Here is a 16,511-nt window from a genome sequence, read left to right on the forward strand (position 1 = left end):
CGCCCCTCTCTTCAGTTAAGATGTTCAGAACTGCACCAAATTTTATGTGTATGATTAACCTGGCATTCTCTGGGGGTATGCCAAGTTTCGTAGAATTTCATCCATGGGGGGGTCTAAAAAAATAATTTAAGTTATGTGTACATTTAGTGACTGTACACTCATTAGCCTGTAGATGGTGGTGCACACACGCACACACACACACAGGCACGCACAGACTATCGGTATCGGCAATTAGAACGGCCGATACATAATTACAAATTCAGTAGGATTAAAGGAAAACCAAATATTCATCATCATCATGGCTGCATTTCCAGTATTGGCGATACGTAGTCGTTTGTCCACCAGATGGCGCATCGTTGCAGTGAGACGTAATTTTGTTGGAAGTTAATCTAAAGTGGGTTGGAAAAACAATGGACGCTTCCTACAAGGACTGTAGTTTACCGCAGAGAACGTCTAATAAGGATAGGACGATTTTCACATGAAATGTAATTCCCATTTCTTCTTGAAGCCGAAATAAATCTGAGAATGTTTATCGGACATGCTTGTTTTTTACTGCAGGTACGTTAATCTTATAATGTCAATAGCTATAGGACCTAGGTACAATAATGTTACCGTTAGCATTGGTTGAGTGATGGAGGCCAATTTGATTGCATTTGTAGAAAACTATGCGGTTATATCAAGCAAATTGATAGCAGCACTAATTGTATCTTTCGACTGTCATCTCATTTGCTTATGACAATAACCTAGGCTACTAACAGGAGCTAAGTGAGTCAGCCACAACACGTTCGCTACGTGATGGTTTTTTAATGGAAAATATATAGGCTACCTGAAAGATAACCTGTCTATGATGCATCCTAAACACCGGGCTGGGACATTTCTGCTCAAAGTCTCAAAAAGCATCTGAGTCAACATTCATTCCCAAACACCCATATAGGCTACTTCAATCCTCTATTTTCAAAGGTGATTCAAGTAAGGAAGAGCATGGCCCAAAGTAAAGTAACTAGGACTGAAACTATATAAATTCGTCAAAGTGAATAATTTGTGTCAACTCGCCGCAATGTAGATCTATTAACGCACCCGTGATGATCTACATCTCCATTTAAACCAAATGTTTTAGAGCGCACGTTGAGAGATGTATCCAGGGCAGGGCTGTACCTACATTTGTTGAACGTGCTACAAAAATCATTCTTTGCGATGGATGATTTTTTTTTTGTGATTAACATTTTTTATTAGAAAAGAATGAGATGTTACATTTACAGTCACATTTAACTTGATCATATACACCACAAACAGTACATACAGTACGACACTCAATACATAGTTCTGATAGACAAAAATTATATAGTGAAGGATATTAAAGATAGCAGTCACATTGTCAACATTAGTTAAGAAGTATAAAGCATTCCCCATAAAAAATAAATCAATTAAAAAGTCAATAAATAAATAATAATAAGCGATGGATGATTTAGTACCAACGTTACACCGGTCCGATACAGTTTTGCCTATGGCTACCGTGAGACTGAGATGCTTTTTGTTTGTTCGAAGTGCGTGTTTAGGGTGTGAGAGGGGAGTCGATGTGCTTTGATTCCAGCTTGGTAGTTGTAGTCTATGCGATTAAAAAACACGTGTGTGTGAAGTATCCAAACAATGATAACGTTTTCATTATGGCTGCTTTAGCCACAGACCTTGAGCTACTGTACAGTGGGTTGGGTTCCATTTAGAAGTGTCCACTTCATTCGCGCTTTCCGTGATTAACACAGCTGCGTGAAATGTATTACTACTGATATGCAAAACTATTAACTTTTCGCCAAGAGGTGGCAGCTTAAGTCCGCTTGATACTGTAAGCCATTGGTTCCCAAAGGAGATTTTATTTGGGTCGCCAGCATAGCCTAGTGACCATTTATGTTGTGTAATAGGCCTAGCATAGGGCCTACCTTATATAGTTTAACAGTCACGGTTTTGTCATAACTCCTCTATGCATTTTTGCATTTAGAATAGCTCTGAAACCGGGGGGCGAACACGTCGCAGGGTGGGCAATCGCAAAATTAGAAATATTGTTTATCGGGTGCCTACCATGGACTATAGGCTGGGTGAACTCAGCCTGATCTGCCGGCAATTTCTTTTTTTCGATATCTTAAAAGATTGAGCTTGGTCTGGCGAAAGCCAGACTAACCATGGACCTCATAGTTGCAAAATGCAAGGGAACATGAATCTGCCTATTATTTGCACGAACAATAACGGCTCTTCAACTTGGCCCGTTAAAATGTGTATGAACAGTCTAGCAACGCATTTCATGAAGGCCCTTTTGGACATGTCAGTTATTTGCACCACTGGGTAAAACTACATTTTGTTTTTTTAGACTACTGGTATTTAATTTGTGCATTGACAATAAAGCTGAATATCATATGAACTAGATGACTAAACTTATGCATTTGTAGAAGAAGAAACAGTCACAAATCCATGACCTCTCTTCTTGATAGCTGTTGAAAAAACTGCATGGAACTGACAGGGATTGTTTTGTTTAATAATAAATAATAAATACATTATGCTGCTACCTTCTGCTTTTCCCAAATACAATGTAGCCTACAGGTGTACCCTTCATCAGTCCAGTTGCAATGGATGGACTGTGATGAACTGCCCTACTTGTGATTGTTTAGAGATTTTAAAAGTTTTATAACAATACTACAAATTTTTTGGCAAGTGCTACAAATCTATTCACCTTTGCAGCTCCAGTAGGCGACTTTGTGTGGCCTGCACACACACATTCCAAACAAGCATACACAAAAGTTTCAAGAGTGGGGGATGGAGTGGAAGATGGACAAATACATTAATGTGATTTATTTTCGCGGAATGGATATACAGGACTGAGCGGCGGTTATATTTTGTACCGCTATGCGGTACATCTAGTTTCTCATGTCTGTCTCTCTTTCATTCCTCCATACTCTTATCGTTCCTTCACAGAAACTAGATGTAACTAGCAAAGCGCTGCAACATATGACCGCCGCTCAGTCCTGCACATTCTCTCTGCAAAAACAAAAATCACGTTTGTCAATTTGTCTCCATCTCCTAATCCATCCCCTACTCTTGCAACTTTTGTCTATGTAAATGAGTGTGTGCATGTGTGCGTTTGCCTTTGTATATGTGTGCTTCTCTGTGTCAAGTCAAGTCAAGTTTATTTATAAAGCGCATTTCATACACAGAGGTCATTCAATGTGCTTTACATAAACAAAACCAAACAATAATAACAAATAAAAGCATTGAAGGGCAATATCAAAGAATAGTTAAAAGGTAAAGATCATAATAAAAAAGAAAACATAAAACACAACGTAAAATCATTTAAAAATAAAAATAATTAGTAAGCAAAAACAAAGGCAAAAGTAGTAAAATACAAGGTAGTAAAATACAAGTAATAAAAGACAAGGTAGAATAATTATCAAGGCAGATTCAGAATTTGTAACTCGGCACAGTTAGCAGAAAGCATCTGAGAACAGTTTGGTCTTAAGTCTAGATTTAAAACTGGCTACAGTTGGGGCCTTTTTGATGTCATCCGAAAGTTAGTTCCACAGCTGAGCCGCATAGCAGCTAAAAGCTGCTTCACCATGTATAGTTCTAACAGTAGGTTTTACTAGCAGGTTTTTCACCTGGGACCTGAGAGGACGAGAAGGTGTGTACTGCTGAAGCATGTCTGACAGGTATTTAGGTCCTGCTCCATTTACTGATTTATAAACAAGCAATAGTGCTTTAAAGTCAATTCTGTGACTTACTGGAAGCCAGGACTTAAGCATTGGAGTAATGTGGTCAGTTCTTTTAGTTTTTTTTAGAATCCTAGCTGCTGCATTTTGTATCACCTGAAGCTGTTTAATACTCTTTTTAGGAAGGCCTGTGAACAGTCCATTGCAGTAATCAACCCTGCTGGAGATAAATGCATGAATGAGTTTTTCTAAGTCATGTTGTGTTTTATATATCTGTGTGTGTGTGTTCGCGTGTGGGTGTGTTTGTGCATGCGTGTGGTATGTGTTTGTATTTATGTGTGTATGTTTGTGTGTGTGTGTGTATGTGTGTGCATACGTAGGTACTAAATTTACACATAGGCTATATTCAAGTATTGTGTGGTCCCCCATGATTGGAATTCCATGAAACTTGGCATGCATTCAGAGGGTGTCAAAATGATCCTATGCTTCAAATTCTATGCCTGCACCTGTTAGCCAAAGGTACCTTGCTTTTTCATTTTTAACTAGGTAGCTATACATCAAACGAGTGGTTATGGGATGGGTTGACATGGCCCTGCCCCTTAAGACTAACCTGACTCCGCCAGATGGATTGCTTCACATTTGCTCGGCATATCCATCTGGAAACTTTCCGTTGAAGAACTTTAGGGAAGGGGCGAAAATACTGGTTAGCTGATTGGATAAACCATCTGTCTATCACTACCTATGTTGGTGATAGACAAACCAAATCAACCAATCAGGGTCTCATTTCTAGAAAGGTTAGCAACGACGTTGCTCAACCACCGTGGTACGACGCAACTTCCGATGAAACAATGATGTTGTAACACCTGTTTCCAGAAAGCATCGTACCTGTGTTGCAATTCCCTACCTCCAGCTTTTGAACACCGTAGTTCCAACAACATTGTTGATGATGTAGCGATGTAGCGATTCATATCATTGGAAACAGTGGCAACGTGTACAGTAATACCACACCCCCTAGAAATTCTCTGCCACAGCCTATGTCGACATTTTTCTAATTTAAACCAAAAGGGATTAATGCTGGCATTGTTATTGCCATCAGCAAAAACCTCAACCTATTAGAAGCGTATAAAACAGTTTACTTAATTTGGTATTTCCACGTGTCACACTAGTTCACCTACACATTGTCAGAAGCAAGAGGACAATCTCACTTCATAAGATAATTGAACCTTTAACGTTCAGACAACAAGTCCCCTTCTTTAGCCACTACACCATTAATCACTGTACTGTTTTAATAAGTCTGTGAAGATTATAACACTAGACTATCAAAAATCAAGTCAACACTCAAATGAACATAAATAGCAAGAATGAGCCCAGTAGGGGAGTCAGTCTCATAATGAAAATTAAGCTACAGCATAGATCAATCATTGAGTCACGAGATAAACAACCACCTTGGTTAGGTGCTCCGGACTCCAACTGGAACTACTAAGGAACGACACAAGTGCGACTGCCCAGGGGCAGTAGTTCAAATCACCAAACTTTTGCGATTAACAGTTCAAACTATCCTTTCTAGAAACACCAAATGTAACAACGACGGAGCGAACTACGAAGGTTGCGACTGAAGTTAACCAACTACGCTTTCTAGAAACCCATTCATTACTCATTACATTAAAGATGCCTGTGAAGAATTTTACCAAGAAAATAAAATAGGAATATCAAAAGTCAACTGGTAATGGAAGTGAAAGTGTAATAATTAACTCTGCTACAAAGGGAGCTCGGGAGCCAGCGTAGTTTCCCGCTCCCACTGTCTGGATCTCATCAAGAGGTGGACAAGCAGCCGAGGAGTGGGGCCAAAGGACTATGAAGACTGAATGTCATTACCGGTAATAGTAATACATGTGACAGAACAGCCATTATCCCTGTTGGTATCTCTCATAAAAGTGAAGACGTGTTGGACTGCACAAGCCCTGGGCCAGTGAGAACTTACACTGCCCAAATACGTTCCAAGCTGGGGCTTTATTGACAGTGGGTTTCTGTCCAGTGATGGTGCATTGCAGGTGGTCTCTGAGCACGCATTCAATAATGTAGTCTCAGTTTTACCTCACACCTCACAACAATGGACATCAGGGCGCTCCCTGAGGCACAGTCAGTTAAAACTAATGTAGAGTTTCAAGCCAAGGGCAGTGGCAAAATGTGCGCTTATGGACTAGGCTGGGGCCAGGCCCTGTTTCAGGTTCAGGATTTCATTCAAGCTTTACAGGGAAGACTGACCTCATCTAGTGGTAGAGATGGGCATAAAAAAGATAAGCAGTTGTTAATAGTATGCTGCTCTGTTTATCTATAATCTAATTAAACACATAAAGCAGGCACTCAATGTTGGGATGCTCAGAAGATCTTTTGCAATAGTCATCAAGAATATTCAGATAGCCAAACAATAATATCCCTATGAAATTAAATGAATGAAATTACACATGCAGAAATGACCATTGATTATGATTTATTTATGGTGGCTATGAAAATGAAACTAATACAAATGATCAAAGTGGGTTGATGGGTCTTTCTAGTCCTCTTTGGCACTGCAGCAGTTCAGTTTCCTGATGAACTGAAAAAACCTACAAACAAAAGAAAATGTTTCACAGAGTGGTGAAAAGCTAACAGGTTTACATTTTACCCAACTTCTTGTGTCAGTTCATCAGCGACCTGAAGTCTAGTACATTCTTCAGAGATCATGTTAACTGTTTTGTGTGTTTGCAATCTCACCTCTCTTTAATGCTTCTCGTCTTTTTCCTCTCCTGCTCTACCACGCTGTCACCTGCTGCTAGGGACTCAGAGGACAATGTGCTGGTAGCCTCTGGACTTTGACCATCAGCATCAAGATTCACCATCAAATGCTCTGCCACAGCACTCTTTGTCAAAGAGAGAGAGAGAGAGTGAGAGAGAGATAGAGAGAGAGACAGACAGACAGAAAGAGAGAGGAGCTTGACTGTCATTAGGTTGCTGCAATACTTTTCCTTCAGCTACATATTTACTGTCTGCAGCAGGCAGACTGGACTTCTAATTGGCTAATATTGTCCAACTTCTGCCTGACACCAAAATATGTCCAACATCTGTGTAGATTACATACACCTTAAAACTCTATACCTATCCTGGGTTATACTGGTGAGGAGTATGACATGGTTCTGATGGTCTGAATGTTCTTTCACCTGTGTGGAATGTTCTGAAACACTCTCTAGGTCTAGGTCCTCTTGTTTTCTCCTGCACTGGATGGGAGGCAGAGGGGCAACTGGGTTGCAGAATGCTCTCAGAAGGGGTGGATTCAAATGGGGGGAGCTTGGATGGCAGAGGAGCTAGTTTTGATGGCAGAGGAGGGAGTTGTGATGGCAGATGAGGGAGCTTGGAGAGCAGAGGAGGGAGTTGTGATGGCAGATGAGGGAGCTTGGACAGCAGAGGAGGGAGCTTGGATGGCAGAGCCAGTGTTGCAGCACTCTGTATTGTTGAAAGAAAAATAGCATCTTGTAATTGACAATACATGGGTGAAAGGCTGTACTTCTGATACTAATGCACCAACAATATCTGAGATGAAATAACAGGAGCTAGGGTGTTCCTTTCCTCCGCATCCACTATCATGTCCATAACTTATGAGTACTGTGCTATCTTAGGAAATTTTACATTAGGAAATAGACACTAATATTTTGACAAGATAGATCGAAACAGAACTGCATCTTTTTTTCAGTAACTCACAATGTTCTGGCGTTCTCCATTTTCTGCTGTATTCCAGAGCTGAGCGACTCTGGCCACTGCGTCTCTGCTCTGCTGCCTGGTGATGGTGTCCAAGTGTAAAACTTGCTCCCTCCACGTTGCCCACTCCAAGCTGTCCTCTTCTTCCTCTTTCTTCACCCACTCCTCAAGCTCCACCATTCTCATGCGGTCCAGGGAATGTATTACCCTGGGTAGCTGAGCAATAGCGTCTTTGAGCATTAAACACTCTCCTTCTTCCCTTTTTTGATGGGAGAGATGTTTTTTTCCCTCGTTTCTCCATTTCTCCACTTCCATGACCCGCGTCTCTCTACCCTCCAGCAGGACTGCTAACTTCCTCTCTCTTTCCCCCTGTCTGCTCCTCATCACTTGCTTCATCTCTCTCCTCATGCTTTCTATGGCCACCTTCAAAGCCTGTTCTTGGCCTGTTGCAGCATCCCGCACAACCTTCAGAGTCTCAGCCCTGATGTCCAAATTAAGCCTTGGTGAGCTAAGGGTGAAAAGTCTGTGAGGTTCTGAAGAACGATGCATGCGTTCCAGATCCTCGGCAGAAATGAATTTGGAAGTGAACTCAGTCAGGTCCTGCGAGTAAAATGTGAGGTGATCACTGATAAGTACTGTGATTCACATTCCAACTTTATCTAAGATAGGTTTTCTTTTTTTTAATGTGTAATACATTTTCACAGTCTTACCCCACCGAAGTCCTCTGCACTGGATTTCACCTGGGAGGTTGCTTTCCCTTTGGCCGCTGGTGAATCACTGTTCACATGGGTCTAAAATAAACCAAGACGTTTATATTTACCTATGCCGTTTTCCCTCTCGAACTTTTTCACAATGTTTAAGGTGAAATGGGTAGGCCTTTGTTATTAATCCAACTTCTTTTTTGGAAACGCACAGTAGCCTATAATACGATTCATTTAGAAAGTGGAAATATGGGGGATTTATAAAGTAATTAAAAAGTAATAAAAGTAGGCCTACTATCTCCGAAATTCCCCTAAACTCACCATAGTGAAGACGTAACCTCTTGATTGGACAAAATGTGAATTCGCTATAGGATATGGCAGAACAACTCTCTATGCTATCTTTCCTCGATCGGTCTGTTTGTGTTGCTTCATGCGCTCCATCCAGAACATGCATGGATTTTTAAGTGCGTCGTTTATGACGTGTCTGAGCCACATTCTTGCGTAGTAGATAAGCAGTTCAATCGCGGTTTTACACACATGACTATGTTTCTTATTCATTGCTTTCCAAACTCGTTATTGCATAAATATTAGGCCGTTAGTTAATCAAAATAATAATTATATTGTAATATAATTAAATAATTAATAAATATTATATATAATACATATCATATATAAAACATATTATGTGCTCATGAACTGTGACAACAGACAAAAATGTCCATATCCATAAAGGATATTGTCTCAATTGGACTCGCAGGGACTCAGTTGGCATTATTGTATAGCGGTCAGAGTAATGGCTCTTTCATACTTTTGTTCCAAATCACAGGCTGAATCGATCAAATTTTTCGTCATTGTCCCCTGGATTCGTTTGTGTTCACATGGCAGCATTTATATCGCAACAAATGATATAACAAACCCACGTGAGATAAATGTTGGTCTACAGACAAATCCACACGCGATTAAATTTTTCCCTGATTGGTAACATTTGACAGCTGAAGGTAGGCCTACTATCTCGCAGTCACCACCTAACCCCACATTGGCTATTAAGAGCTCCTTATGTGCGTGTGTGTGTGTGCGCGCGTGTCCAAAGTCTAGGCTTCTTCCACTCTCTCCCGTTTTCGCGTGTAAAGCTAGCCTAAGACAATCGCTTGAAATTCAAAACATGGGCTAGCTATATATAGAGAACCGATCCTTGAGGGGAAACGCTCCACGTTCCGATTCAAAAAGAGCCAGGTGTGAAAGCGTCCTTAATCAGGATTCCATTTTTATTCTTCTGGTTAATTAAATTAATTCACAAATGTGTTGTGAATTAATGTGTTTTTTTTACTCTGTCTGCCCCAAAATATGTGATAATGAGGCTAGGTTCAACTAGTAGTTGGCCTCTGGGTGGCCTCATGCTTTCTCGCATGGTATCAGTTCATATTATCTGCAATTTGCGTGTTTGTTCATATAGACCCTTTCAAGAGAGTTCCATTATCAGCATCATAGTTGGCCCCACAAGACTTCCTTTTTAACATTCCATATGTTATCTTAATGCAGAGGAAGTAGATTGGGACCCAAATAGAACGTTCAAGCATTGTTTTTTTTATTTTTTATTGTTGAAAGGGTCTATACAAAGATCCTTGATTAGCTCCGCTTGAACCCTCTCTGGTCTATAGCTTATTTGATGCGCTACGTCATCAGCAATTGGCCTCTTTTAAACATGCGTGAGTGAGCAGGACATCTTATTTCTCATGTCTGTCTCTCTTTCATTCCTCCATACTCTTATTGTTCCTTCACAAAAACTAGATGTAAATAGCAAAGCGCTGCAATATACAGTATGACTGCCGCTCAGTCCTGCACATTCTCTCTGCAAAAACAAAAATCACGTTTGTCAATTTGTCTCCATCTCCTAATCCATCCCCTAGCCTACTCTTGCAACTTTTGTCTATGTAAATTAGTGTGTGCATGTGTGCGTTTGCCTTTGTATATGTGTGCTTCTCTGTGTCAAGTCAAGTCACGTTTATTTATAGCCTATAGAGCATTTCATACACAGAGGTCATTCAATATGCTTTACATAAACAAAACAAAACAATGATAACAAATAAAAGCATAGAAGGGCAATGTCAAAGAATAGTTAAAAGGTAAAGATCATAATAAAAAAGAAAACATAAAACACAACGTAAAATCATTTAAAAATAAAAATAATTAGTAAGCAAAAACAAAGGCAAAAGTTGTAAAAAAAAAGTAATAAAAGACAAGGTAGAATAATTATCAAGGCAGATTCAGAATTTGTAACTCGGCACAGTTAGCAGAAAGCATCTGAGAACAGTTTGGTCTTAAGTCTAGATTTAAAACTGGTTACAGTTGGGGCCTTTTTGATGTCATCCGAAAGTTGGTTCCACAGCTGAGCCGCATAGCAGCTAAAAGCTGCTTCACCATGTATAGTTCTAACAGTAGGTTTTACTAGCAGGTTTTTCACCTGGGACCTGAGAGGACGAGAAGGTTTGTACTGCTGAAGCATGTCTGACAGGTATTTAGGTCCTGCTCCATTTACTGATTTATAAACAAGCAATAGTGCTTTAAAGTCAATTCTGTGACTTACTGGAAGCCAGTGCAAGGACTTAAGCATTGGAGTAATGTGGTCAGTTCTTTTAGTTTTTGTTAGAATCCTAGCTGCTGCATTTTGTATCACCTGAAGCTGTTTTTATAGTCTTTTTAGGAAGGCCTGTGAACAGTCCATTGCAGTAATCAACCCTGCTGGAGATAAATGCATGAATGAGTTTTTCTAAGTCATGTTGTGTTTTATATATCTGTGTGTGTGTGTTTGTGCATGCGTGTGGTATGTGTTTGTATTTATGTGTGTATGTTTGTGTGTGTGTGTATATGTGTGTGCAGGTACTAAATTCAAGTATTGTGTGGTCCCCCATGATTGGAATTCCATGAAACTTGGCATGCATTCAGAGGGTGTCAAAATGATCCTATACTTCAAATTCTGTGCCTGCACCTGTTAGCCAAAGGTACCTGTGATTACAATGTCTGGCTATACATAAAATGAGTGGATATGGTATGGGTTGACTTGGCCCCTGGAAACCAGCATACAAAACAATTGGTCATCCCAGACCCTACAGTTCACAGAAAACTGTCTGGCCATCTACAGCCCAGTTGGTTCACAGTCACTAAATGTCGGCTGCACTTAAATTCATTTCTTGTATGGCCCCCCGTGAATGGAATTCCACGACACTTGGCATGCATTCAGATGGTGTCATAATGATCCTACAACTCCAATTTCGTGCAGTTTTGACCATGTCAGCCAGAGATCTGCAATTACAACACCTAATTTTTGCCTTTTCATTTTTAACTAGGTGACTATACATCAAACGAGTGGTTATGGGATGGGTTGACATGGCCCTGCCCCTTAAGACTAACCTGACTCCGCCAGATGGATTGCTTCACATTTGCTCAGCATATCCATCTGGAAACTTTCCGTTGAAGAACTTTAGGGAAGGTGCGAAAATACTGGTTAGCTGATTGGATAAACCATCTGTCTATCACTACCTATGTTGGTGATAGACAAACCAAATCAACCAATCAGGGTCTCATTTCTAGAAAAGTTAGCAACGACGTTGCTCAACCACCGTGGTATGACGCAACTTCCTCGATCAAACAATGCTGTTGTAACACCTGTTTCCAGAAAGCATCGTACCTGTGTTGCAATTCCCTACCTCCGGCTTTTGAACACCGTAGTTCCAACAACATTGTTGATAATGTAGCGATACATATCATTGGAAACAGTGGCAACGTGTAATACCACACCCCCTAGAAATTCTCTGCCACAGCCTATGTCGACATTTTTCTAATTTAAACCAAAAGGGATTAATGCTGGCATTGTTATTGCCATCAGCAAAAACCTCAACCTATTGGAAGCGTATAAAACAGTTTACTTAATTTGGTATTTCCACGTGTCACACTAGTTCACCTACACATTGTCAGAAGCAAGAGGACAATCTCACTTCATAAGATAATTGAACCTTTAAAGTTCAGACAACAAGTCCCCTGCTTTAGCCACTACACCATTAATCACTGTACTGTTTTAATAAGTCTGTGAAGATTATAACACTAGACTATCAAAAATCAAGTCAACACTCAAATGAACATAAATAGCAAGAATGAGCCCAGTAGGGGAGTCAGTCTCATAATGAAAATTAAGCTACAGCATAGATCAATCATTGAGTCACGAGATAAACAACCACCTTGGTTGGGTGCTCCGGACTCCAACTGGAACTACCAAGGAACGACACAAGTGCGACTGCCCAGGGGCAGTAGTTCAAATCACCAAACTTTTGCGATTAACAGTTCAAACTATCCTTTCTAGAAACACCAAATCTAACAACGACGAAGCAAACTACGAAGGTTGCGACTGAAGTTAACCAACTACGCTTTCTAGAAACCCATTCATTACTCATTACATTAAAGATGCCTGTGAAGAATTTTACCAAGAAAATAAGATAGGAATATCAAAAGTCAACTGGTAATGGAAGTGAAAGTGTAATAATTAACTCCGCTACAAAGGGAGCTCGGGAGCCAGCGTAGTTTCCCGGTCCCACTGTCTGGATCTCATCAAGAGGTGGACAAGCAGCCGAGGAGTGGGGCCAAAGGACTATGAAGACTGAATGTCATTACCGGTAATAGTAATACATGTGACAGAACAGCCATTATCCCTGTTGGTATCTCTCATAAAAGTGAAGACGTGTTGGACTGCACAAGCCCTGGGCCAGTGAGAACTTGCACTGCCCAAATAGGTTCCAAGCTGGGGCTTTATTGACAGTGGGTTTCTGTCCAGTGATGGTGCATTGCAGGTGGTCTCTGAGCACGCATTCAATAATGTAGTCTCAGTTTTACCTCACACCTCACAACAACGGACATCAGGGCGCTCCCTTAGGCACGGTCAGTTAAAACTAATGTAGAGTTTCAAGCCAAGGGCAGTGGCAAAATGTGCGCTTATGGACTAGGCTGGGGCCAGGCCCTGTTTCAGGTTCAGGATTTCATTCAAGCTTTACAGGGAAGACTGACATCATCTAGTGGTAGAGATGGGCATAAAAAAGATAAGCTTGACACCAGTTGTTAATAGTATGCTGCTCTGTTTATCTATAATCTAATTAAACACATAAAGCAGGCACTCAATGTTGGGATGCTCAGAAGATCTTTTGCAATAGTCATCAAGAATATTCAGATAGCCAAACAATAATATCCCTATGAAATTAAATGAATGAAATTACACATGCAGAAATGACCATGGATTTCAATTATGATTTATTTATGGTGGCTAGGAAAATTAAACTAATACAAATGATCAAAGTGGGTTGATGGGACTTTCTAGTCCTCTTTGGCACTGCAGCAGTTCAGTTTCCTGATGAACTGAAAAAACCTACAAACAAAAGAAAATGTTTCACAGAGTTATTGCAATTTCTATTTCAACATCAATAACTTTGAAGTATTCAAAAAGGCTTTTTGTTAAGCTAACAGGTATAAGTTTACATTTTACCCAACTTCTTGTGTCAGTTCATCAGCGACCTGAAGTCTAGTACATTCTTCAAAGAGATCATGTTAACTGTTTTGTGTGTTTGCAATCTCACCTCTCTTTAATGCTTCTCGTCTTTTTCCTCTCCTGGTCTACCACGCTGTCACCTGCTGCTAGGGACTCAGAGGACAATGTGCTGGTAGCCTCTGGACTTTGACCATCAGCATCCAGATTCACCATCAAATGCTCTGCCACAGCACTCTTTGTCAAAGAGAGAGAGAGAGAGAGAGAGAGAGAGAGAGAGAGAAAGACAGACAGACAGACAGATAGAAAGAGAGAGGAGCTTGACTGTCATTAGGTTGCTACAATACTTTTCCTTCAGCTACATTTTTACTGTCTGCAGCAGGCAGACTGGACTTCTAATTGGCTAATATTGTCCAACTTCTGCCTGACACCAAAATATGTCCAACATCTGTGTAGATTACATACACCTTAAAACTCTATACCTATCCTGGGTTATACTGGTGAGGAGTATGACATGGTTCTGATGGTCTGAATGTTCTTTCACCTGTGTGGAATGTTCTGAAACACTCTCTAGGTCTAGGTCCTCTTGTTTTCTCCTGCACTGGATGGGAGGCAGAGGGGCAACTGGGTTGCAGAATGCTCTCAGAAGGGGTGGATTCAAATGGGGGAGCTTGGCTGGCAGAGGAGCTAGTTTTGATGGCAGAGGAGGGAGCTTGGATGGCAGAGGAGCTAGTTTTGATGGCAGAGGAGCTAGTTTTGATGGCAGAGGAGGGAGTTGTGATGGCAGAGGAGCTAGTTTTGATGGCAGAGGAGGGAGTTGTGATGGCAGATGAGGGAGCTTGGACAGCAGAGAAGGGAGTTGTGATGGCAGAGGAGGGAGCTTGGATGGTAGAGGAGGGAGTTGTGATGGCAGAGGAGGGAGCTGTGATGGCAGATGAGGGAGCTTGGACAGCAGAGGAGGGAGTTGTGATGGCAGAGGAGGGAGCTTGGACAGCAGAGGAGGGAGTTGTGATGGCAGATGAGGGAGCTTGGACAGCAGAGGAGGGAGTTGTGATGGCAGAGGAGGGAGCTGTGATGGCAGATGAGGGAGCTTGGACAGCAGAGGAGGGAGTTGTGATGGCAGAGGAGGGAGCTTGGATGGCAGAGCCAGTGTTGCAGCACTCTTTATTGTTGAAAGAAAAATAGCATCTTGTAATTGACAATACAAGGGTTAAAGGCTGTACTTCTGATACTAATGCACCAACAATATCTGAGATGAAATGACAGGAGCTAGGGTGTTCCTTTCCTCCGCATCCACTATCATGTCCAAAACTTATGAGTACTGTGCTATCTTAGGAAATTTTACATTAGGAAATAGACACTAATATTTTGACAAAATAGATCGAAACAGAACTGCATCTTTTTTTCAGTAACTCACAATGTTCTGGCGTCCTCCATTTTCTGCTGTATTCCAGAGCTGAGCGACTCTGGCCACTGCGTCTCTGCTCTGCTGCCTGGTGATGGTGTCCAAGTGTAAAACTTGCTCCCTCCACGTTGCCCACTCCAAGCTGTCCTCTTCTTCCTCTTTCTTCACCCACTCCTCAAGCTCCACCATTCTCATGCGGTCCAGGCAATGTATTACCCTGGGTAGCTGAGCAATAGCGTCTTTGAGCATTAAACACTCTCCTTCTTCCCTTTTTTGATGGGAGAGATGTTTTTTTCCCTCGTTTCTCCATTTCTCCACTTCCATGACCCGCGTCTCTCTACCCTCCAGCAGGACTGCTAACTTCCTCTCTCTTTCCCCCTGTCTGCTCCTCATCACTTGCTTCATCTCTCTCCTCATGCTTTCTATGGCCACCTTCAAAGCCTGTTCTTGGCCTGTTGCAGCATCCCGCATAACCTTCAGAGTCTCAGCCCTGATGTCCAAATTAAGCCTTGGTGAGCTAAGGGTGAAAAGTCTGTGAGGTTCTGAAGAACGATGCATGCGTTCCAGATCCTCGGCAGAAATGAATTTGGAAGTGAACTCAGTCAGGTCCTGCGAGTAAAATGTGAGGTGATCACTGATAAGTACTGTGATTCACATTCCAACTTTATCTAAGATAGGTTTTCTTTTTTTTAATGTGTAATACATTTTCACAGTCTTACCCCACCGAAGTCCTCTGCACTGGATTTCACCTGAGAGGTTGCTTTTCCTTTGGCTGCTGGTGAATCACTGTTCACATGGGTCTAAAATAAACCAAGACATTTATATTTACCTATGCCGTTTTTCCTCTCTAACTTTTTCACAATGTTTAAGGTGAAATGGGTAGGCCTTTGTTATTAATCCAACTTATTATTTGGAAACACACAGTAGAGTATAATACGAAATATGGGGGATGTATAAAGTAATAAAAAGTAATAAAAGTAGGCCTACTATCTCCGAAATTCCCCTAAACTCACCATAGTGAAGACGTAACCTCTTGATTGGACAAAATGTGAATTCGCTATAGGATATGGCAGAACAACTCTCTATGCTATCTTTCCTCAATCGGTCTGTTTGTGTGTTGTGTCCTCTGCACTGGATTTCACCTGGGAGGTTGCTTTCCCTTTGGCCGCTGGTGAATCACTGTTCACATGGGTCTAAAATAAACCAAGACGTTTATATTTACCTATGCAGTTTTCCCTCTCGAACTTTTTCACAATGTTTAAGGTGAAATGGGTAGGCCTTTGTTATTAATCCAACTTCTTTTTTGGAAACGCACAGTAGCCTATAATACGATTCATTTAGAAAGTGGAAATATGGGGGATTTATAAAGTAATTAAAAAGTAATAAAAGTAGGCCTACTATCTCCGAAATTCCCCTAAACTCACCATAGTGAAGACGTAACCTCTTGATTGGACAAA

At 41.1% G+C, this 16,511-nt stretch overlaps 2 protein-coding genes across 4 annotated transcripts; both read right to left on the reverse strand.

Annotated features, from left to right (window-relative positions):
- Positions 1 to 6,171: 6,171 nt before the first annotated feature.
- LOC121712271 (protein enabled homolog) lies at positions 6,172 to 8,548 on the reverse strand. Of its 2 annotated transcripts, XM_042096414.1 has the most exons (6): positions 8,447 to 8,548; positions 8,135 to 8,215; positions 7,428 to 8,024; positions 6,890 to 7,172; positions 6,447 to 6,592; positions 6,172 to 6,298 (listed from the first exon to the last, which is right to left on the reverse strand). In XM_042096414.1, the coding sequence occupies exons 1-5, from the start codon at positions 8,447 to 8,449 to the stop codon at positions 6,558 to 6,560; spliced, it is 999 nt and encodes a 332-aa protein (XP_041952348.1). In that variant the 5' UTR covers positions 8,450 to 8,548; the 3' UTR covers positions 6,172 to 6,298; positions 6,447 to 6,557. The 2 variants fall into 2 exon arrangements, with proteins under 2 accessions (XP_041952348.1, XP_041952347.1); XM_042096413.1 differs by having other exon boundaries at positions 6,447 to 7,172.
- A 4,852-nt stretch (positions 8,549 to 13,400) lies between these two features.
- Positions 13,401 to 16,208, reverse strand: LOC121712262 (eukaryotic translation initiation factor 3 subunit A-like). Of its 2 annotated transcripts, XM_042096398.1 has the most exons (6): positions 16,068 to 16,208; positions 15,774 to 15,854; positions 15,067 to 15,663; positions 14,194 to 14,811; positions 13,741 to 13,886; positions 13,401 to 13,532 (listed from the first exon to the last, which is right to left on the reverse strand). In XM_042096398.1, exons 1-6 carry the CDS (start codon positions 16,068 to 16,070, stop codon positions 13,481 to 13,483), a joined length of 1,497 nt encoding a protein of 498 aa, XP_041952332.1. In that variant the 5' UTR covers positions 16,071 to 16,208; the 3' UTR covers positions 13,401 to 13,480. The 2 variants fall into 2 exon arrangements, with proteins under 2 accessions (XP_041952332.1, XP_041952333.1); XM_042096399.1 differs by lacking the exon at positions 14,194 to 14,811 and having other exon boundaries at positions 13,401 to 13,531; positions 13,739 to 13,886.
- Between the last annotated feature and the right edge of the window lie 303 nt (positions 16,209 to 16,511).

This window comes from Alosa sapidissima, chromosome 6, assembly GCF_018492685.1.
Source record: "Alosa sapidissima isolate fAloSap1 chromosome 6, fAloSap1.pri, whole genome shotgun sequence".
Lineage (NCBI taxonomy): Eukaryota > Metazoa > Chordata > Actinopteri > Clupeiformes > Clupeidae > Alosa > Alosa sapidissima.

Bases quoted from the DNA above. Each gene is read 5' to 3' on its own strand.
- LOC121712271 (XM_042096413.1), bottom strand. The intron at 8,025-8,134 runs GTAAGACTGTGA...TTTTACTCGCAG, and splicing joins GTGCAGAGGACTTCGGTGGG to GACCTGACTGAGTTCACTTC. The intron at 7,173-7,427 runs GTGAGTTACTGA...TCAACAATACAG, and splicing joins ATGGAGAACGCCAGAACATT to AGTGCTGCAACACTGGCTCT.
- LOC121712262 (XM_042096398.1), bottom strand. The intron at 14,812-15,066 runs GTGAGTTACTGA...TCAACAATAAAG, and splicing joins ATGGAGGACGCCAGAACATT to AGTGCTGCAACACTGGCTCT. The intron at 13,887-14,193 runs GTGAAAGAACAT...TCTTTGACAAAG, and splicing joins TTTCAGAACATTCCACACAG to AGTGCTGTGGCAGAGCATTT.